The 24,658-nt window shown below is 33.0% G+C and overlaps 2 protein-coding genes across 3 annotated transcripts in view; one reads left to right on the top strand and one right to left on the bottom strand.

Annotated features, from left to right (window-relative positions):
- LOC136038543 (CUE domain-containing protein 2-B-like) overlaps positions 1-24,272 on the bottom strand; it is a 30,717-nt gene extending 6,445 nt beyond the window's left edge. The window contains exons 1-3 of the mRNA XM_065721695.1: positions 24,143-24,272; positions 12,251-12,453; positions 3,228-3,364 (exon numbers count right to left, since the gene is read on the bottom strand). Coding sequence (XP_065577767.1) covers positions 3,228-3,364; positions 12,251-12,453; positions 24,143-24,210 — 408 coding nt within the window. The 5' untranslated portion in view covers positions 24,211-24,272. The remainder of the gene's footprint in view (positions 1-3,227; positions 3,365-12,250; positions 12,454-24,142) is intronic.
- Positions 24,273-24,542: 270 nt separating this feature from the next.
- LOC136038502 (cyclic nucleotide-gated channel alpha-3-like) overlaps positions 24,543-24,658 on the top strand; it is a gene marked incomplete in the record, with an annotated part of 208,048 nt that continues 207,932 nt past the window's right edge. For both annotated transcript variants that reach the window (XM_065721600.1, XM_065721609.1), the window contains 1 exon segment: positions 24,543-24,639.

Raw genomic sequence — 24,658 nt, 5'->3', positions numbered from 1 at the left:
GAATAATGGCCATTACGTATTTTAAATGAAGTTTTTTTTTAACGATATAACAATTGATAAGAATTAAAAATCAAAAGAATTGGCATTTTATGCTGATTCCGACTAAATAGAATTCATTACGTTTAAAATTACCCATCAAAAGCTACGAGCCTGAGAAAACTTAACGTATTTTCGAAAATAGCGGGAAACACCCAAAAACGTCAAGCGATCTTAATGAAAATCACGCCATCAGATTCACCATATCACAGAATCCTACTGAAGAGATTTCAAGCTCCTATCTAGAGAAATGTGGATTTTTTTTTTTTTTTTGCAGAAGAAAGATGACGTATGAGTATTTAATTTTTATTAATTTTTTTGTCCAAAGGTGATCGTATCGAGCCAATGGTCCTAAAAGACCTAAAGAGACCAAAAGGCTCGTTCAAACAGAAATCAAAGTCCAATGCCATTTTAAAGTGACCAAAAAGATTGGAGAACATATAGCTCTCCTCCCAAGCCTCTTTTGTCACCAAAGACATTCGATCAGAATTTTCATATAACCATTTGATTCAACAGAGTTGAAGGGTTAATTAACTACGTCTTTAGGAACGACATGATCGCCCATAACCCCTCAGAAAAGGCCTATAACTCATCCGGATTTACGCCTGTAATATAAGGCCTGCAACTCCTACGGTTTTTTGGAGGGGGGAGGGGAAATTTCCTAGAGGTTGAGAATTTTCCACGTATAGAATTTTCTGTGGGATTAAAATTTCTGGGGGAAAATTTTTCAGAAGATATTTTAAACAGGAAGGGAATTTCAAGTCACGATTTGAAAGACGCTCAAAAATGAATAAAACAATTAACTGAAAGTAAGGAAAAACATTAAAACTTAATTCGAACCGATACTATTTGACAAATAAGGGGAGGGGGAAGGGCTTCCTCAACCCTAGCTCTTTACACTAAAATTTTACTTTTTGTACCAATTCCTTGAGATTGACTCCTGAAATACAAGTTCCGTTGATTTTGAATTAGAAGTGTTTTTAAGAATTTTAAGAATTAAGCGTAAGAAGTGAGAGTTGATGAAGGGGGCATCCCAACTCATATAAGGAATAATTTCGGCTCGTTTTAAATTTTAATGTTGCACCTTACTTTCAGCTGAAAAAAATGTTTTTTTTAAACTTAATGTCATAAAAAGTTCTAGTTTACTTGTTATATATACAGTGTGACTAACTCGTTATAAAGCTACTTGACCCATATTTTACACCAACGTATTTTCAGAAGGTTTTTATTTTCGAAAATGTTTTATTGTATAATGCTAAACGTATTTTACCTCTTTGGGAAGAGCTTTTTTGCTTCAGATGTTCCCTGCCTACTTTCTGATTTAGTAAATGAACATTTATTCATCTAATTAAATTAAACATTATCATCACTCTTCACCCCAAATATCTTAATCTGTTTTGGAAATTTGTATACGAATGAGTTAAGTAACTGAACTTGCCAATTATTAGACGCTGATGATCCTGGAGGTCAGAGCATCTAGATATATTTTCTTCGAGAATTTAAAATTCATGTTGAATTCAAAAACATTAGCAAATTCTTTTTTTTAGCCCTAGAGTTCTGTTAAACAATACTAAAACTTTTTTCCTTAAAAAAGATGCTTGTATTTCAGATTTTTGATATTTTTGCTAAATAAAGGGACGTTTGCTAAGACTAAAAAATGACCATTCTTTCCCGACTATATCTAAATTTATTTTTAACTTATGGATAAAAATACCTAAAGTAACATTTTTTTATCAATTAGTTGAACAAATTAATATATTTTAAAAACCTGAGGGCCTAGAGCTTAGAATTTGGAGTACAGAACGGTCGTTTATATAAGATCGTGGGTCACAAATATATATTTCTTTTGATGCGGCCAGTATGTAAGGTAAACAAAAAGTATTATGGGTAAAGGATGTGCAACTAGTCTGGTAAAAACAAGGTTTTTGATCTCGACATTTAAGCAATAATAATGTTTTTAACACCAAAATGTTCAGAAAAATTTGCTGAATGACATATCCGAAATCAGCCAAGATCAACATTGCAGGAATATCCCTTTTTCAGGGAAAAGAGAGAGGATCTCTATTTTAAATTCATGTAGTATCTTCTGGATTGAAAGGCCGTTTTCTATTAATTCGAGTCTAAAGAGGCCGAAATAGATATCAGAATTGGAAAATCCCACCTGCTTATCGCACAATTTCCATCCAAGGTGAGATCAGAAAGGGTAAAAATACCATTTGTGCTCTTATAATATAATACATAATTAGAAAAAATGGGATACTAAGAGGGGAAAAAAGCTATAATAACAACTACATAAGGAACTTTGATATTAACATGTTTTGACAGACTAAAATATGTTCAGAACGACCCCTAAAAGATAAACAAGGAAAAAAAATAAACAAAAATGGACAAAGCAAAAAAAAAACAACAGCAAACAGAAACAATAATACCTAAAAATTAATAAATGCAAAATATTCTCGAAAGTCCTTGTAACTAGAAGAAAGAGAAAAACTTAAACCATAGTCCTTTGACAAAAATGAATATTAAAAGTGTCTTTTTGTGTTTATATCTAATAATGACAAATTAAATTTATATGCAGAACGAGTTTAGGAAACCGTCAAGACGTAGTTTTGAGATGAAAGGACAATGAATTTTATAAATCAAGACCTCTGAATAAGATACAAAACTTCAACCAATCTGAGCTAGGTAAAATCATACTATCAAATCCACTCCTTGTATTAGTAAATAAAAAAAAGTTTTTTCAACTGAAAGTAAGGAGCAACATTAAAACTCAAAACGAACAGAAATTATTCTGTATTTGAAGGGGTTGCCCCCTCCTCTATACCTTTCTCTTGGCGTTAAAGCTTTAGCACTTTAAAAAAGCTTCTTATTCTAATTAAATTGCCCTTGTGTTTCAGAAGTAGTGCTTCAAAATTGGGACAAACAGTCGAATTTTAGCGTAAAGAGCCAGGCATTGAGGAGGAGGACAACCTTTTAATGTATGGAATAGTTTCTGTTCGTATTGAATGTTGATGTTCCTCCTTCCTTTCAGGTGAAAAACTTTATATATATATATATATATATATATTTATATATATATATATATATATATATATATATATATATATATATATATATATATATATATATATATATATAGATAACCCCGTACATGAAATAATTGCATTATTAATGAACAGTGGAATACTTACAGCTATTGTTTCAACGTCAGAGGATTCAGAAATTCTAGAAGAGCAACTTTCGCCATTGCTAGACTCTGACAGACTTGCTGGCTTTTTTTTCTTTTCTAGTACCATCGGGATTAAACTCATCTTTTCGTCCTTAATACCTGGGAAAACCAAATATTAATTTATTTGCCCAGAAAAAAAAACAGCCTTTCGAACCTTTCATTTCAAAATATTAACTCATTATCTTTCTTTTTTTAATATTATCATTGAGCTCAGTTTTAAAGCATGAAATAAGGATTTTTAAAAAACGCCATTTTTTCCAACACAAAACACACACGAGGAGAATTTTATAAACAAAAAAAATTTTAAATACAAATAATTGAAGATTCTACTCAATTCTCTCCTAGTACTTTCTTTCCCTACTCTCACTTTCCTTTTACTCTATTTATATTCCTCCTTTTTACTTTTTTTATTTTTTATTTTTCTGCACTTTTTTCATTATTTCTGCTAGGTTTTTACATTTTTATCTAATTATTTTCGTTGTATTGTTAAGTATAAACTTCGGAATTGCATTTTCAAAGTCAAACCACATTTTTTGGGACGCCCCCTCTCTTATATATCCGGGTCCCCGCCTGCACATCTCGATTTCGATTTTATGGACGGGATAACCAAAGGTTCTTTAAAGCATCTACGCATGAAATGACTCAAGCCAAATAGCCCCTGATATTAAATTTTAGAAAAAATATAAGATAGAATAACTTGTATTGTTATTTAATCCAAGAAATACTTGCAGACTTTAGAGACGAGTACTTGCAAATGATTCACTTTTTGCATCAATATTTCATCATTTTTCTCCCATGCCTTATTACTGTTTATGAACAGTGACCGACTTTTGGAATTAAGGGATACGAAAATCTTGCTATACTTTTGGTGAAGGTTCCTTAAATAATCTACGCATTAAATGACTAAAGCAAAATAATCCCTGATATTTAATTAAAAACAAAACATTAAATGGAATAATTAGTATTGTTATTTACCTTCAGAAGTACTTATAGATTTTACGTCCAAGTATATGCAAATGATTCATTTTTTGCATCAAAATTTCATCATTTTTCTCCCACGCCTTATTAATGTTTGTGAACATAGACCAAGTTTTAGAATTAAGGGATGACATTTTGTTGCTTTGCCTCAGCACTTTGTACGCCTATATAAATAAGCTAGCTTCTCACACAAAAAAGGGAGATTTCTTGGCAAATGCTTGAGATTTGTAACACAAAGATGCTGAATAAAGAACATGCATTTCACCAACACATTAAATAGTTGATAGAACGAACATAAACTCCTATAGCAAGTATTACCATAACCCGAATGCAAGACTTCCGTTTTTTTTTAGCCGAATTCTCATATTTAAACGATTTGGCGAAAAACACTAAAAACTAGCATTGATGAAGAAAGAATTGTTAGTGTGAAAGCAATTATAAAAACAGACCGTCTAAACGGATTGAAAGAGCCCTATATTCTATTTGATTTATATGAAAGAAAATATAAAAACACAGATAAAACACATAAAGACGAAATATAAAATAGAAAAAAACACAGAAAGAAAGGAGCATTCAAGAGAAGAAACACACATGCGCACAAAAACAAACTTATACACAGACGAAAAAAAAAATGATACACCAACAGGGTGTAGTAAAAAAAAAATGTTTCAACTTACTGTAAAGAGTCTTTTAGTCCAGCATAATCATATCATGATCGAAATAGCAGTCAACAAGTTTTCACTGATATAACCATTTTTCTTTTGAATGAATTTTCATTCCTTTTGCTTCCAATTAAAAAAAGAAAGATTAAATCCCACTTAGGACTAAACGAAATTTTTTCCCTTTGCTAGGAAATATCGTCAAGGGAAGCATAAATGAGAACGACTTTTGCAGTATTCACAAAAAGGCTTTCACATCCCCACCATTAAGAAACACTACGTGCTATAATAGCCTAATCTCCTCAAGCTTTCAGCCCTCTCTTTAATGTGAATACCCCAGAGAAGCAACTTTTCACAAGATACGTGTGTTATACACTGTTGTTAAAAGATATCCGTATTAAATCATCATGTATTCTGAGATTTTGTATTTTTGAGGTGCTGTTTCTATTAAAAATTATTTTTGTTAATATTACCGTTTTTTTTAAAGACACTATGAATAGCGATTTCCTTTCCAAAGAGCTCTTAAACGTCTCTATGATTCTGCACCTCAACAGCGGCAGTTTTTTTTTAAACTCTGTGAAATGTGGAGGGTGCAATTTCTCATTTCATGCAGGAGCGAAAAAGTCTGCCAGAAGTGATACAGCTAATTAGAGTGAGAGCTGGTGGTGTCCTGACTGAACCTCTAAGAAAATGCAAATCAATCAGGTAAATTCTTTAAATTCACCTGTTTTTTCTTCACCTCTCACTCCTCGTTCTCCAAGAGCTAGGATGTTAAATATCTTAAAAGAGCTTAAATCGCCAGTGCTCCCCTCTTCGCAGAAGTTCGCCTCTCCCTATTTACAACATGAAGTGACGTCCCCCCCTCTTGAAGTTTCTTGTCAGACTGAGGACCAGGCTATTTTTTCCGTCGACCTTTACTCTTAACACCACCATTGGAAAATTACGCACCTGCTCACGTGAGGCATCAGTTCAGACCGAACCTTACTCACATATTGCCAGTGAAAATTTAACGTATCCAAATCCCCATGTTAAAGATTTTGCTTGCCAGATCAATCTTGATATTATTAAACCATTAAGAGACAGACTAGAAGAGTTATTAAGCTACATTTTGACCGTTATTTCTGAACCCCTATTTACAACACAAAACAGTCATATAACAAAGAATAATGAAGTCAATCAAGTGAAAATAAAAATTCAAAAATACTAGATTGTCCTTAGTAAATTCATTTGAGAGGTCAAGGGCGTTCAAACCAGTGACATACCAGGTGATTAGCAACGACATTGATCGGAACGGTCACCTTAATAATGTTGAAATGAAATCCATTATTCATGAACGTAAAAATCCCACTCGAAAATCCTCTATTACTATGGTAGAGGATGAAACTCCCGAATACAGGAATAATTTAATGGCTTCCGGTTGTATGCTGAATTTGAAATAGGATAATGAAACTTCTGTTTTAAGGGCTAATAAGGTTACTGCGAAATCCTATGGATATATAGAAACTGATTATGAGAAAATTGTGGCAAAGGAAAGTGATGGCAACAGAAGAATTAGCTGAAAAAAAATGGTGATCAGCGTGTAATTGAAAATAAAACAAGAGCTAAGAGCTCATATGGTACTTGCGACGAGGTCGGAAGAGCCAAGAGCTCATATGGCATGAGCTCTAGCAAAATTCTAAGAATCAATAGATTGATTTAAAAGAAAAATCAGAGGCTTAATGCCGGCCGGGATTTAAAATAAGAGCTCTGAGACACGAGGTCCTTCTAAATATCAAAATTCATTCAGATCCGATTACCCACTCCTAAGTTAAAAATACCACATTTTTTCTAATTTTTCCTTTCTCTTCAGCCCCCCAGATGGTCAAATCAGGGAAAACGATTTTATCAAATCAGTTTGTGCAGGTCCCGGACACTCCTACCAATTTTCATCGTCCAAGCACGTCCAGAAGCACCGAACTCTCCAAAGGACTGGAACCCCCTAACTCCACAAAGAGAGCAGATCCAGTCCGGTTACGTCAATAACGTATCTACGACAATGGCTTATTCTACCCACCAAGTTTCATCCCGATCTCTCCACTCTAAGCGATTTCCAAGATTTCCGGTTTCCTGAACAAACTTCAAAACATTATTCTGCGGATCGTGCTTACATCTCTAAGAATATAAAGACGCTCATTCTAGAAAAAAGGCGGCTTTTCCGCGAAGGCAAACGTGAACAAGCAAATAAACTAAAAAACAAAATTCGGAAAATGACAAGAAATGCGCCCCATGGATATGCCGAAAGAAAAGTGAATCATTAGTTTAAGTCAAAGCAAAGCCAGTGGTACACATAAATTAAAAACATAGTCGGAAAAAAAAAGAGAAAGGAGTGGATTTTAAATTAGATTAAAAAGAATTTGAAACTTCGAATAAGCTGAATGCCCACCTGGTTAATATTGTCCAGTCAAACCCTCATCTACCAAAAGATGAAATACCAAGTCCTCCACTTGATTTTTGTGATTTCCCTATTATATCGCTAAATGAAGTAAAAAAACGTTAAGTATCTTGAAAAAATCTAGTTAACACCGGTTGATATCCCTGTAGATTTAATTAAAACGTTCCCTTACAGATTAGGTTTCCCTTTGGCCCATATTTTTAATCTGATAACAAAATCTGGTGATTACCCATCCATTTGGAAAAATGGATATGTTACACCTATCCCAAAAAAGATACACCAAATGATTTTTCAGGAATCAGACCAATTACAATGATCCCTGAGTTTGGCAAAGTTTAGGAGAGTTTTTTAGCTGCTTGGTTAAAGAAGCAGGTAATTGAGCTTATTGATCCTAGACAGTTTGGAAACATGCCCAAAACGTCCAATACCCATTATCTGGTAAGTATGTTGGATACAATTCTCAAACATCTGGATGAGCCTGAACGCTGGATTAATCTGATAGCAATTGACCGAAAGAAAGCTTTTGACCTAATTTGTCATAGTGCATTGATAAATGTCCACCCTTTTTTAGTGCAAATTATAGCTAATTTCATTACAAATAAAACACAGCGTGCCAAGTACAAGTCAATTTTTACTGATGAAATGCCTATATTTTGTGGAGTACCTCAGGGCACAATACTGGGTCCACTTCTTTTTCTATTCATGATAAACGAGCTGGCAATAAGCATACCAGGTCTCTGGAAATATGTTGATGATTTATCTATTGCAGAACTGTGCTACAAAAATATTCAAAACAGTGCAGCTACCATCATGGCTGATATATCGGATGATGCTGCTGCAGATAGGATGGCTGTTAATGTCCAAAAGTCTGTTGTGCTGACTCTCTCTTTTTTTAAAGCATCCCAGAATTTTACCCTCCCCTTCCCCCTCCCAGCCGTGTAACTGAACTTAAACTACTTGGGGTGTATCTTACTGCTAACTTAAAATGGGAAAAACGGACGGAAATGATGCTCCGGAGAGCTAATGCAGGTATTAGCTCCCTGAAGCTGCTGTCTCGACACATACTTCCTTCAGATCACCTTTTGCGAGTTTATACCTCTTTCATACGGCCTTGCCTTGAATACTATTCCGCTGTTTGGCATTACGGCCTAACGCAGGAGCAGTCGGACAAGATTGAAAAAGTTCAATTTCGGGCATTGTTGGTAATTTCAAAAGCGCCCAAAGTCCCATACTGTGCCCCTCTTGAACAGTTTGGCCTAGATTTCCTTGCTAGCCGTCAACAAAAACTGTTGCTTGCTTTTGGTACAAGGGTGTTGAACAGCACATCCCATCGATCCATACTGCCCCCTGATTTCAAATCACATCAAGATAGACCCGCAAGAGCAGTGGCAGAAGCTGTACCTTGTACACAGTCAATCAATGTGTCTTGAAACAGATATTTGAAAAGCTTTGTTCCCTCATTTGTAAAATTTGTAATTTTACTGCTAGTAAGCAAGAATAGCTACAAATTATGTCTTCGAATATAGATTGTATATATATATATATATATATATATATATATATATATATATATATATATATATATATATATATATATATATATATATATATATATATATATATATATATATATATATATATATATATATATATATATATATATATATATATATATATATATATATATATATATTATATATATATATATATATATATATATATATATATATATATATATATATATATATATATATATATATATATATATATATATATATATATATATATATATATATATATATATATATATATATACATATATATATATATATATATATATATATATATATATATATACATATATATATATATATATACATATATATATATATATGACTTAATATATATGATTATATATATCTATATATATATATATATATATATATATATATATATATATATATATATATATATATATATATATATATATATATATATATATATATATGACATGTTTTGACGACTTAACGAATATTTGGCTTGTCTGCTGCCCGTTTTGAAAATAAATCGAAGTGAATTGTAATGTTCATTTCGATTCGATACCATTTTTGAGGGGGTTTGCTATTTTTCAGAATTTCCATAAATTTGTTTTTGCAAAAAAAATACTACCATTTAACCGAAGTCCTAGTCACCATTATAGAAATTTAAGAAAGTACACTTTTTTTTGTATTTTCGTTCAAGAAATCGAAAAGAAACAAAATTGCCAACCCTAGATTTTGAACAATAGCCCTTTGTGTATCTTTATTAAAACATAATAAGAAACTTTCAGTGAAGCATACTTCTTCATTTTGACGTTCACTTGTTCATTTGGTGCAAAAGCAAAATATTTTTAGCATCAAATACAGTTTTAGGAAAAGAGAGAGAGAGAAAATGTTAATACACCAATGACATGAAAATAAAAACATGTTTTGTCTTCTAGACATACCATCAGTCTATTTCATACATGATAAACGATTTTTAAATATTTTTCTTTTGGTTGTTCCAGACTTACAAATTCTTTTTAGAAATGTCGTATTTCCGCGAGTGCTGCCACGTTGAACCGTGAAAACAAATAAACAAAACTAGTTAGTAAAATTTGACATAGCAATACTATGTCACCCAAATCGGTTGATCAAAATGGCCAACCAAATGAAAAAGTCTACCCCCCCCCCCTCAAAGGCTAGTGACACCTATGAACTTGCAAGTCAAATGGGTCATAGTTCTAACATAATTTTTAACAAAATCCTAGAAAGTTTGTGTCTTTGTCAGTATGGAAAAATGTATGAAAATTAATAAAATGGCCCTTATCTAAAAATAATTGTTTGTGTTGTATGTATCGAAGTTTTATGCCACTATTTCCTTATAATTTTGATACCAATTCAATCTTTTCAAATACACTAAGAGGGTATATAAAAATTCAAACATTAATAATCTGTTGATTCCCAAAGGCAAAGTAAAGGGATATATGAGAGAAGATCAGATGATCTATTTTTGGCAAAGATAAGATCAAAGATCTATCTTGAAAGAAGATCAGTCTCAGTCAATAGAAAACGAACATTATGTAATTTTAGAATCTATGTCACCCAAATCGGTCGGTCAAATGGCCAACCAGATGATAAAGTCTACCCCCCCCCCCTCAAAGGCTAGTGACACCTTTGAACTTGCAAGTCAAATGGGTCATAGTTCTAACATAATTTTTAACAAAATCCTAGAAAGTTTGTGTCTTTGTCAGTATGGAAAAATGTATGAAAATTAATAAAATGGCCCTTATCTAAAAATAATTGTTTGTGTTGTATGTATCGAAGTTTTATGCCACTATTTCCTTATAATTTTGATACCAATTCATAAATCCCTTAGAGAATTGTGAACTGGATCTTTTTAAATACCCTAAGAAGGTATATAAAATTCAAACATTAATAATCTGTTGATTCCCAAAGGCAAAGTAAAGGGATATATGAGAGAAGATCAGATGATCTATTTTTGGCAAAGATAAGATCAAAGATCTATCTTGAAAGAAGATCAGTCTCAGTCAATAGAAAACGAACATTATGTAATTTTAGAATCTATGTCACCCAAATCGGTCGGTCAAAATGGCCAACCAGAATATAAAGTCCATCCCCCCCCCAAAAAAAAAAATTGTTTTGGCTAGTGACACCTTTGAGCTTGCAATTCAAATGGGCCATAGTTCTAACAGAAGTTTTAACAGAATCCTAGAAATTTTGTCTCTTTGTCAGTATGGAAAAACGTTTGAAAATTATTAACATGGCCCTTATTTACAAAATAGTATGTATTGTACATACCGAATATTTCTGCCACTATCGCCTTATAATTTAGATACCGATCCAAAAATCCCTTAGAGAAACGTGAATTGGATTTTTTCAAATACCGTAAGAGCATCTTTGTCGAAAATTCTAAAACCCTATTCTAAAAAGCGAAATTCCTAGCATCCTTAACTGACCAGACTAACCCACTCTACTCAATCATTAGGTATATAGTAGTCAAAACTTCAAACATAAATCAAAGCACAAAAAAAGTAAAAAAAGATAAATACGAAAAGTCTAATAGAACGTAGAAGTAAACAAAAAAAAATTGAACAGCTATGATTACCGAGGGTAAAAACGCAGGAAGCTGACTGGAGTTCAACGATAATCAATTAAAGTCTAAGGTCCGAAAGAAATCTTAATGAGCTGTCATTAGTTTTGCATAAGAGGTTGAAATAAGATCAAATAATTTGCATATATTCAAAATTGAGGATGTGCTTAACAATATTAATTTCTAGTCAAACACACTTTCTCCATTTTAGGGTTCAGTTCATTCAAGTGATAAATTTAAAACTTTTAAGGCCGCTTGAAGTATTTTGCCAAGTACAATAGAGACATAAAATATTAAAGGTTCAAAACCGACTAAATAAATTATGTACAAGTGGCTGAGATAAGGTTAATTGCTTTAGACTAATCTGTAATTACTGTAATTTATTTAATGCGAACTAACTGAAAAATATTTTCCAGTGAAGCATCCTTTATTCATTTTCATGTTTGATGAGTTTTTCATTCTCATGTTACACTAAAAAAAAAACTTATATGGTTACAAAAAGTAATATCCCAGAGTAGAGGCAGAAAATATTCAAGATCTCAAACCACCTAGACTGCTGAATGAGCATCAGTTTTGCACTATGGGTTGAAATAAGATCAACTTATTCAGATTTATCCATAATTATTGAGAGTCTAATTAGAATTACTTTATGATTAATTTTCAGTGAAGTACCTTTTATTCACTTTCATACTTTCCATATTCTTAATTCAAGTTTTAGAAACTTTTAAGGTCATATAAGGTTTCTTAAAGATACAGATTATACAGAGTCATGGTTTTGAAACTCACTAGGCTGTCCAATGGGCATCAATTTTGTACAAGTCTGTGAAATGAGATCAATTAATTCAAATTCAGACAAGACAGAAGCATCAGGAACGTATCCCTCCAACATCTCTTTGAATTCAGAAGCATCAATGTCTGATATATCATCTTCAGTAGACAAGTCACATATGAACGAGTCAATGTATTCAAGCAGGATTTCATCAACTGAACTAAAATATGACAAAATACATTAACAACCTAGATGATTGCAGTTATCAGAGGAACAAGGAATCAGGGGTTCAATTTTTCTATGGCATTTCATACCCAGCAAATGTACAGTAACTGAAGTAAAGCATTGTAATATTTGATTTATTTCTTCCTTCTGTTGGTACCTTGAAATGGAAAATTGCATGTTAAGCATCTCGTATTAAGAATAAAACAGAACAAAACTACAAATATTATTTTTGAGATTAGAGCATGGTTCCAAGAGCAGTCTACCTTTACTTTGATTACGAAATTTTACAGTTGACATAAGCCAACAGAAAGATCGACTATACGAAGGACCCCTTTTCAACAGAAAACTTTAAATCCAGCCCAGGAGGCCAAATGGCACTTCTATCAGAAACTACTATCAATAAGTAGCAGGGTCGTGTATAGTAAGGATAAGGATTTTACCACCTTGTCTACCCCAAAGTAGGGTTGTTTCAAAGCAGTACCATAAGAACTTGATACTGAAAAAATATGAAACACAACTTCATCTTCAATAAGCATAAGTATGAACTTTAGCTATATATGCAGATTGACACATATGTCCAGGCATAATAAATAAAAACTTTCAAGATTTAAGTTCAAATGTAAAAACTGATCTGTGAAAACTTATGAATTAACTGGTGTTGTGAATTAAGCTCACTGTTAATGCCCTGGTAAAGATGTGCTGTTTATGATTTAAATTTAAGATAAAATAATTGTCGAAAATTTAACTTCACTTTAACAGCTGCATTCCACATGAAAACAGTGGGAAAAAAGACCTTCTAAGCTCAAATATTCAATTTGTTTCTGTTGCAGATAAGAATAGAAAAGTGTGTTTCTCTGCATGAAAAAAAAAAGAACGCGCTTAGAGCAGATTCAGCTTACCGTTAATGCAATGGTGGACTACGTGGCATGCTGCTTCAATTTGTAAAATGCCCACCGTATTTTGTCCCAACCCAGAGGTGGGATAACATCTTACCTGTAGCCCAGCTGAGGTAGGATTGGAGGCTACTCACTAATACTCTTTGCGTCTCTGGAGAACTAAGGTTTAAGATAAGGTCTGTATTGCATGGAACGATTTCAGAGAATATAGACTTCAATCAGACATACCAGTCATATTTAACATCCCATTGATGTCTGTTGTCAATTGGAAAAAATACTGTCCTCTGTTAAGACGTAACATCAGAGCAAAATTTTTCTGGGGAAAGAGATAATTTTTTAATTCCGTATAGTTGCAGCAAGTTTGATGCCAGTAGGAAAAAACAAAATTTTTCTATTGCCTAATTAATGATTACTCAGCAGGTTTTAAAACTCTTCTTTTCGTATAATAGGCTAACTATTATTTCACTTGATCTTAAATTAAGTGAAAAAACATTAATTATGTACAATAATACACTGTTATTGATTGTAGGAAGTGTGGGTACCTGAACTACCTGTCCCAAGCAGTTTAAGACCACTAGGCCGGCCGGTACTAATACGGCTCTTCCTAGTCACACCCACTCTCTTCTGCACAATCAAAAACTATAGATGAATCCCATCCATATAAAATTGACTTCTTCGAGGTTTAATTGTTACTAAACAATATTTTTCTTCTTTAAGATATCAATTGATGCCTTAAATATCTTCTGATCAATATCCCAGGACAATTTCGAATTCAGGATAACTGTATAAGTGTTTGGAATCTTAGCCAAGTAGCAGAAACACTTTAAAAAGAAACATACAAGTTCAACAGAAGAGGGCTCAATATTGCACCTTGAGGAAGACCTCTCGTAATGGAACATAACCCACCTCTAGACTGATTTACTTGAACATAAATACATCTATCAGTTAGAAAGGACTTCATAAAACTTATGAAAGAATAAGGGAACTTATGAAAGTCAACATTAATTAAAAGATCCAATAATTTATTGTGAACTACATTTCCATAGGCATCTGACCAGGTCCTACTGGCTAATTCAAACAAACGCGCTAAATGTCAAAACTCACAATTTTCGAACTGCACTACAAGCACTGCATGTAGTCACATCCCGGAAGCTTTGGTTCCTAAATTAGCAAAACTTTTCTATCACAAATTTAATTTATGTTCCAGATTTTGTATTCGCCATTCATTCACTTTTTTGGTGTTTTTGCTTCTTAGATTCCCCTAAAGTTATTAAGTAAATTTCTCATGCTGTTTTTTTTAAGAATTTGTTTCCCATTCAATTTAATCTGTTTCCAATGAGTTTCAGTTGATGATAATGTTGATTTTATTTTCCATTCTAAATGTCTTGCTTTGCTTGTTTTTCTGAATTAGATTCAGAGGAAGTAGTATACTAGGCTTCACAAAGATTTTCGTTTGAAATTTATGACTTCAGTGCTGAACTAGTTTGCCCTTCAAAAAGTCCTTGGCTTACTTAGAAGTGGAAGGTCTTTCCATTATGTCTTTTTACTGATCTTTCTCCATTGGTTCTTTAATGGAGAAGATTAATGGACTCTCGGAAACTTTGCAACAAATCGAATTACTTCATTGGCTGTCTCCACACTTTAAAGGCATAATATTCAGGTATATGTTGAATTTTGTTTCAGGTATGTGTCAAAATTTTGTTTTTGCTTCAGACACTATTATGTCATGATAAAGTTATTTTTGTGATTTTTTAGTGAGGTTTCTCAATTTGTAATGAAAGGAATTTGTTCCAGTTTTTATGGGGTAGTTTACACAATCCATTGCCGTTTGAGGTTCAATTCTTTAGATTGGATAGTGATATTACAGCCTCTTGTGGGGAGTTATGTGAAATGGGATATCAATTGCTTTGTGTAATTTTTCAAATACCAAGATGAGTCTCTCTATCAAAATCATAGGACTTAGAGCATCGCCGGGAAAGTTTTTTTGGGGACAGGGTGTAGAGATTCTGCCTGGAAAGAATTGGGCCTTGGGGGAAAGAGTGTAATTAAACTCATCAAAACCTCAAATGATGGAATCTTAGATTTCAGGTTTTTCTTAAGTTGGCATTTTGTTTCTAGAGTAGACCGTATTTGTTACGGTCAGAAATTTCCTTTATCAATTTCATCTGAAAAATTACCTAATTTTACTTGAAAAGGTTTTAATCCCCCTAATCTTGACTTACGTGTATTATTTTCATTGTTTGAATACGCATCAATTTCCGGTCCACATTTCCATATTCTCGGAAACTTGTTTTTTTTTCATCATACTGGCGTGCACTTTACAAGTTTTTCCAATTTAAAAATTTTAAAATTTCTATGCTACATTTATCGTTATATTTCCTAATTACCCTAAAAGGTCCTGAATACTTGTCTGATAGCCTTATTATTACTGTTAATTAGTGACATGGTCACTAATTAACGAATGCCTTAGCAAGAGGAAGGACCAAAGTTTTCCAGATGAAATGTGCATGCCTGAAAATCAAGTACCTCTTAATGATAAGAAGGAAATAGCAGATGCCCTAAACCGGGATTTTGCTGAAATAGGTGAAAAACCTGCAGTCTGCTGCCTCAACAAGATCAAGTAGACAAATTAAAAATGATTTTAGAAAATTCTTCTGCCATCACATGATAAGTCAATATTTTTTAACACTGGTTTCTGAAAAAGAATTAAAGATTGTAGATACTCTTTTGAAAAATGGTCATTCTGAGGGTATTGACGGATCATGGACATTTCTGTTAAAAGAAATATTCCCCCAAATCTTGCGTATTTTACGCCATATAATAAACCTGGCATTTAAAAACGGGACGTTTCCTTCGTCATTAAAAGATTCAAGAATATTGGCTCTTTACAAAGGAGGGGAAAAAACGAATCCATCAAATTATTGGCCTAAATTGCTCCTGTCAGGTTTTTCTAAAATAACTGAACATTGTCTGTATAATAGAATAGTGTGTTTTTTAGATTATTTTTGAAATGATAAATCAGCTACAGTTCTGATTTCGCAAATGCCATCCTACCAATCATGTGGTCCAATTACTACACAGTATGTCTGTGATATTGATGACTGTGAAGAAATTCCAGCTTCCGTTTTTCATGACATTAAAAAAGCGTTTGATTCTATATCTCATGATTTTTAATGCACAAATTGGATCATTATAGTAAAAGAGGGCCAGCAAAATCCCTAATTGCATCTTATATTAAGGCCTGTTCTCAATATGTTGATGGAGGTGATGTTTCATCTGAAATGACTTGTCAATCTAATACTGCTGTTGTCTTGCAAGGGTCAATACTTGGTCCCCTACTTTTCTTAATTTATGTGAACGACCTGAATAATTCAACAAGAATATTTGGTTTAAACTTGCAATTTGTGTATGACACTCCATGTACTGTTGCAGGGAAAGATGTGAGCTGACTGAGACTTGCACTGTAGGAAGCTTTCTACCATCTTATATTTTGGCTTGAGTCAAATTACCTAACTCTTAATGCTGATAAAACAAAATTATTGGTTTTCTCGCGATGTAATGATGCAGTTCCTGAGATTTAACTAATTCAATCAAGTGATTTTAAAATAAAGATTTCATGAGCAACAACTATGCAATACCTCGGAGTCCTCCTTGACTCTAATCTATCATGGAAGCCACATATATGTAATCTGTGGATGAAATTCACAATCTGTGGATGAAATTCACAATCTGTGGATGAAACAAATAGAGGGATAATACAAAGACTCTGGTCAACCCTTCCCTTTGAAGCAATGAAATCACCTTATTATGCACTTATTCATTCTCATTTAATATTTTCATCACTTGTTTACCTTAACACATTTAGTTCTCATATTACACCACTTCAAAGACAACAGAAAAATGTATTGGGGGTCCTTAAGAGTTACTTGTCTTCCCCTAATTTGTATCCACCAAAGTCGTCAGCAGATCCTCTGTATTGCTTCCTTAACATTTTTCCTTTAAGATATTTTGTGACTGTTGAATCTATCCTCTTCAAACTGAAGTTTGACTGTGGTTTGCTCATTAAGGTATTTTTAGCTCAAACTTGTTTCTTTCTATGACGCTTTTTTGTATTTATGATATCATTAATATTTTTTCTTTCATTTTACAAACTGTATAATAAGTTGTATGGAATATAAACTGTTCCATATATGAGGGGACTACCCCGCCTCAACCCTTGCTCTTTATATTCTTTCTTAGGAATGCATATCATTCAAATTCAACAGACCTTCTGTTTAAGTATTCTTTCTTATAAAATTGTGACAAAAAGTCAAACTTTAGTGTAAAGAGCAAACGCTGAGGCGGGAGCAGCCCCCATAATATACACAATAACTTCTATTCATTTGAAGTTTTAATTTTACTCCTTACTTTCAGTTGAAAAAGCTTATTTCTATTTAATTTATGATGATTTTGAACATCATGCCAGAAAATCCCGTTCCCTAAGTAAAATTTCTCCTTGAAAATGGCTCCTGGGAACGTTCCTCCCCAAATGAAATCCCCCCCCAAAAAATTTTAGTATATTTCCCAATTTCAAATTTCCGATCTTCAATCACTGGTAATTTTATTTGGGCTAGTTCCTTGCACAAGTTTACCAATGCGGATTTCAAATCAAATAGCAACTTTACTTATTGAACCACTTTTCTATTGAGGCTATGCTTCCACTTCCCCAGATTTGTAAAAGACAAATAATCCATAATAAACTAATATTTTAATATGCACCAACAGAGCTTGACCCACTCAAGGAAATTCTGAATACTACTTTGTGGGATTTTGTGCAATCTGAAGAAGTTAATTTAGGAAATTATGGTAGGATATTTGATCAGTTTTATTATAATGTCAAAAGTAAGTTTTTGGAGCATAGTAAAAAATCCCCAACTAGTCAGTCTAAAAGACCAACACCCATAGCCCCATGAATGACGGGTGAAATTCTAACATCAATAAAAAGAAAGCGAAATCTCTGGAAAGCATAAAAGAAAAGAACAAGTGGTCAAAAGCAAGAGACATTAAAAGTATACCAAAACATGCTAAAATTACTGACATGCAAAGCTAAATTGGCATATTTTACTAGGAGACTTGTATATTCTAGAAATAATGTTAAGAAGACATAGGATGTAATAAGAGGCTACACAAGAAAACAGAACAACTAGGTTGTCCCGAATCTCTGAAAATAGATGATAAGTTGAATACAGATGAATGCTAAGTTCGACATCAGCTGACACAAGTTTTTGCTGAGGTTGGAAAAAAAAAATCAGTGGAAGATATGCCTCTTTGTTCTAAAGCTCAGCCATGGAAACGTTTTCTTGGTCCTCTGTGCTCTAAATCAATGACCCTTGAGCCAGTCAGAGAGCAGGAATTTGAGAAAATAGTTTTATCCCTTAAGAATTCTTCTGTTGTTTTCAACCAAATTCCTGCTAAAGTCATTGAGTTCATTCTTCCATCCATTATAAAGCCACTGTGTCATTTGGTTAATAAGTCATTCCCATTAGGAGTATTCCCACAGCAACTGAAGTCAGCACAAGTGATATGTAAAGGAGGTGACCATGGAGATCCAGGGAATTACAGGCCAATCTCTCTCCTATATGTTTTTCTAAAATATTAAAAAAAACAATAATACTGAAGCAACTAATGAGTTATCTCAATGTTAACAGTTTTTCCATAAACATCAATTTGGATTTTGTGCAAAACAATCAACAGACATGTGTGCAATAGGTTTCTTCACTTCATATGACAGTCATTAGATTCTGGTCTCATACCAGCAGCCGTTTTCCTTGATGTATCTAAAGCTTTTGACAGTGTGACCCACAAGATCCTTGTCATTAAGCTGTCTCATCATGGAGATTGTGAGGAACAACTGTCATGATTTTCTTCATATCTCATTAGCCATTCTATCGCTGCTGAAGCTACAGAGAGCCAAGTTAAAGTTCCTTATGGAGTGCCTCAAGGCTCAATTCTTGGGCCTTCACTATTCCTCATTAACAGCAATGACATCTATTGGCTTTTTACTACCACAACACCAAATCTCTGCTGCAGATTATGTCATAAATATGATTCCCAAATTTCATCAATAACTGCATCCAATAAAGATAAAGAATTAAGTGCATGGTCAATGTTGGTATTACCAGAAAAATTTGTTTGGGTCATGAAACTATTGTTAATAGATGCATTTTGACTTTTTGAACATCTTTTCTCTCTTGCAAAACTACCGCAAACTCAACCTAACCTAATCTAACAAAAAATTGTCTCTAAAAGCCAAAGAGCAATTTTCAGTCTTAAAAAGTTAGTGATTTTAAATTTCTGATCAACAAAAATGGAAATGATTGCAATTCTATATGTATAAATACAAGAATATTTGGGCTGGAATAATTCCATAACAGTGAGTTTGTGGTAGTTTTGCAAGAGAGAAAAGATGTTCAAAAAGTCAAAATGCATCTATTAACAATGATTTCATGACCCAAAAAAATTGTTCCGGTAATACCAACATTGGCCAATTGCATTTGCTGATGACAGTATATTAGGTGTATTGGCTACAGATGAAAAATCCCTTATACTAAAGTTACAAAAGATGACAGAAAAAGTTTATCATTAGTTTGATAGTAATCTTTTAGCTGTTAATTGTAAAAAAAATTATGCCTACACATTTTCCCATATAGGTAAGAGTTGTCCTACAGTCATAGAGCTTCCTACCTCAAGAGGTCTTATATGCCACCCACCTGACCAATATGTGTGATAACTCTGAACTTCTTCTGGATGAAACCTAACATCCATACAGCATATTCAGATGATAAGAGTAAAGATTTCAAGAAGATTGGGGGTCATAAGAAAACTCAAACAAATTTTTCCTTTCTCTATTCTCTGTCTTTTATACTTCTCTCTTAATTATCCTTATCTATATTACTGCTCATCTGCTTGGATGTCTACTTTTCTATCTTTACTTTTGCTCATCTGTAACCTAAGGCTGAAAACAGCATAGCTCCTCCAGTCCACCAGTTATGCTCCAGTTCAACTCTTAAAGCTGAAGGTTATCGATACACTTTTGCTGTGTCCAATGATATTCCTTTATTCTGAAGGATATATCTAAGTATGTTTTTCTAGAATGTTTTGACAAGTTAGTGAGGTCAACCCACATGCTGTTCAAAATCAGTAGAGTATACTGGTTCCTTTCACCCCCTTACTGGATTCAGACTTTGGTCTTGCTGTTGCTTTGACATTGGTCTTTAGAGCACTGACAAAGTGAGATTTGTTATTGGTGTTAGATAATATAGAGACCAGCTGCCTTTGTGTAAGCATTTACATCAGAAACAATTCTTATTTATTTTTGGCTAGGCCTAGTTCAGTAATCTGCAAACAACTAATAGCCTATTAACCTAGGGACTTGAACTTGAAGAACTAGTAAATATTAGGCTCTAGGCCTATGTGAAGATGACCAAATTACATAGCTTTCAGATCTTCCCCAAGGAATTATGGGGAAGTCATATCATCCCATAGACACAGTTAATGGACCTTTCAACTATATTGAATTAAATGGCAATTTGAAAATTTTGATCAGATGTAAACATAAGCAGAATACTTGGTCAACGTTCCTATTATCTGAACAATTGTTTTGGGTCATGAAATAGTAAAATTCTAGTTAAGTGACTTCTTGCTATCTCGAAAAGGGTTTAGGTTAGGAAAATGAAACTTTTAGGGATGGGTCTACAGGATAAAATATGTCCCAAGAAGGTATTTTAAAGTACCCAACTCCACTCCTTGTCCCTCTGGAGGGCCCTGAAATTAGCCTACATGACAGGTCTATACCTATTGAAATTTTGACAAAACAACATTTTACCTTAATTTTCAGTTACTAGTTGCTTTTCTCTGCCTTTAGTTCTGAAAATGCAGTTCCTGTTATCTGGGTAGAATTTTGAGCCATATCAATGTTTTTTTTTTCAAAATTTAGGGAATGTATTTGCATATCTTTAAAAACTTATAAACTGGGATTGAGGAAAGTTATAAAGCTGAAAACAATTTTTTTTTGTACTTCAATTAAGCAGAAGATCTATTTTGCAAGGTTTAACTTTTACAACACATATATTTTTAAAGGTCATCAAAGGTCAGGGTCCTCTAGCGGGAGAAGGAGCAGAGGCAGTTGCTTCAAAATACCTTCCTGGGACACACTTTAGTCAGTAGATTCATCCCTGAAAGTTTCATTTTCCTAACCTAAATCCTTTCTGAGATAGCAAGGAGTCAATTAACTAGAATTTTATCCATGAAACTATTGTTAATAGATGCATTTTGAACTTTTGAACATATTTTCTCTCTTGCAAAACTACTGCAAACTCACCATTATGGAGTTATTCTGGCCCAAATATTCTTGTAGTTTCAAGTTCCTATCTACAAAAATGTGGAATTTTTTATTTTTTACCAGTTTATTGGTTTGTTTGTTGTTTTTTTCCAGGAGTGATTATATTAACCCAGTGGTCCTAGAATGTTGCAAGGGGGCTCATTCTAACGGAAATGAAAAGTTCTAGTGCCCTTTTAAGTGACAAAAAAAATTGGAAGGCACCTAGTAACCCCTCCCATGCTAATTACTTTCCCAAAGTAAATGGATCAAAATTTTGATATAGCCATTTTATTCAGCATAGTTGAAAAACCTTATAACTATGTCTTTGGGGATAACTTATTCCCCCAAAGTCCCCATGGGAGGGGCTAAAAGTTATAAACTTTGACCAGTGCTTACCAACAGTAATGGTTATTGGGAAGTGTAGAGATATTTTCAGGGAGATTTTTGGTTGGGGGAGGGGTTGACAAGAGGGGGATATGTTGGAGGAACTTTCCATTGAGGAATTTGTCATGGGGGAAGAAAATTTCCCTGAAGGGAGTACAGGATTTTCTAGTATTATTTAAAAAAAAACAATGAAAAAAAAATTTCAGCTAGAGGCTAGGAGCAGCATTAAAACTTAAAACAAACAGAAATTACAATGCATATGATGGGCTCACCCCCTCCTAATATCTTGCTCTTTATCCTAAAGTATTTTTAGTAATTTCAACTATTTATTCTATTGCTTTTGTGATTCAGCAGTCATTCTTAATGAATTGGGACAAAATTTAAGCTTTATACAAAAGTTTGTTATGTAAGCTAATTTATAAGTTATGTATATCTTTTACAAATAAAAACATTTGTAAAAAATTAAAAGTTCTAGTTGCCTTTTTAAGTAACCTGAAAATTGGAGGGCAACTAAGCTTCCTCCCCTGCTCTTTTTTTCTCAAAATCATTTCATCAAAACTATGAGAAAGCCATTTAGCCAAAAAAATAACATGCAAATTTTGTTTTAATTATTCCTCTGTGGAGAGCAAAATTCAAAATGTGCATCAATTCAAAAATGTCCAGAAATTAAATAAGAAAATTAAGTTTTTTTTTAACTGAAAGTAAGGAGCAACATTAAAACTTAAAACAAACAGAAATTACTTCAATTACTGAAATTAAAGTTTTTTACTGTTTTAAAAAGAAGAGTTAGTAGAAAAAATCAAACTTTAGTGTAAACAGCAGGGCATTGATGAGGAAGCAGTCCCTTTCATATACAAAGTAATTTCTGTTTGTTTTAAGTTTTAATGTTGCTCCTTACTTTCAGTTAAAAAAACTTTTTTTTTTATTTAATACACACATAGAATTTGCAATCGTTTCTATTTTTGTTGATTGGATATTTGAAATCATGAATCTGTAATGGTAAAATTGGAGCAAACAGTATTACTGGCTTTCATATAAAGTGAATATACCACTTGATGTCTTTTTTAATGCTCTTTACAAATATAATAATTGCTTCTACCAGAAATTCAGATTTAAGCACTTTTTGACCTCTAAAAATGACCTATATATGGGGTCATTACAAATCTGTAATAGTTTAGAAACAAATTTGGGCTATATATTTGCACATCAGGGGGGGGGGGGGGGGTAAAGCATAGCATATATTAAATACGTAAACTAACCATTGCTGTATTTGTTTTACTATGTATTTGTGTTGTTGCACTGGTGATTTCTCATCTCATTAAAATTCAATGTGCCCAAACACAAATAAAAAAAAAAAAAAACAGCAATGGTTAGTTTACATATTTAATATATGCTATGCTTTACCCCCACCTCCCTGATGTGAAAATATATAGCCAAATTTGTTTCTAAACTATTACAGATTTGTAATGACCCTATATTTAGGTCATTTTAAGAGGTCAAAAAGGCCATTTTAAGAGGTCAAAAAGTGCTTAAATCAGAATTTCTGGTAGAAGTGATTATTATATTTGTAAATAGCATTAAAAAAGGCATTGAGTGGTATATTCACTTTATATGAAAGCCAGTAATACTGTTTGCTCCAATTTTACCTCTGTAGCCTAATAGTTTAGAAACAAATTTGGGCTACATCTTTGCACATTAGAAGGAGGGGGTGGTGTAAAGCATATTATATATTAAATACGTAAACTAACCATTGCTGTATTTAATATATGCTATGCTTTACCCCCTCCCCCTTATCTGCAAATATATAATAACTCCATATCAGTGAGTTTGCAGTAGTTTTGCAAGAGAGAAAAGATGTTCCAGAAGTCAAAATGCATCTATTATCAATAGTTTCATGACCAAAAACAATTCTTCAAGTAATAGGAGCATTGACTGAATATTTACTCTTAGCCTAAAAGATTCTCAGTAACATCAAGGATAGCTGAACAACATAGTGAATTAATCAGTATACATTAAATAGGATATTTAAAAAAAATAGAACTCACTCTTTTTCAAAAGAAGGCAACCTCTTACAAAGCAATTCCAAAAAGTGTTCACACACTTTTAATTCCATTTAGCCACTTACTTATGTTTTGAATTTCCTGCTTTTTCATTGTCATCTCTTAAACTTTTCTTTATCAAGTCTTCGAAGGAAAAGCGACACAGAACGACCGATAAATTGTGAGCATTTTCTTTGGCTATTTTGGAAGATTTTCTATTAATATTTTTCAGTTCTATAGTTAATTAATTAATATTAAACTTCTGATTACTTATTCGCCTAATCAAAGCGCTTTATGAGATGCACATGATGTCAGAGGTTAGTCGGATTACGCTCAGAATTACTTGTCCCTGGGCTTACGCCCCCTATGAAAAAGATTACTGAGGATAAGTGACGTCAATGTTATGTCTTCTTTAAAATGGATAAACATGTGAAATCGTTTTGTCTAAAGAAAAGACAAGGAAACTGTAAATATTGGAAATAATCTTAGCTTTTCAGTGACCTGTAAGTAATCTTATGCATA

Source organism: Artemia franciscana, chromosome 2 (genome assembly GCF_032884065.1).
Source record: "Artemia franciscana chromosome 2, ASM3288406v1, whole genome shotgun sequence".
Lineage (NCBI taxonomy): Eukaryota > Metazoa > Arthropoda > Branchiopoda > Anostraca > Artemiidae > Artemia > Artemia franciscana.
Note: the sequence above shows the minus strand (reverse complement) of the source record. Positions and strands in the feature narration are given on the sequence as shown.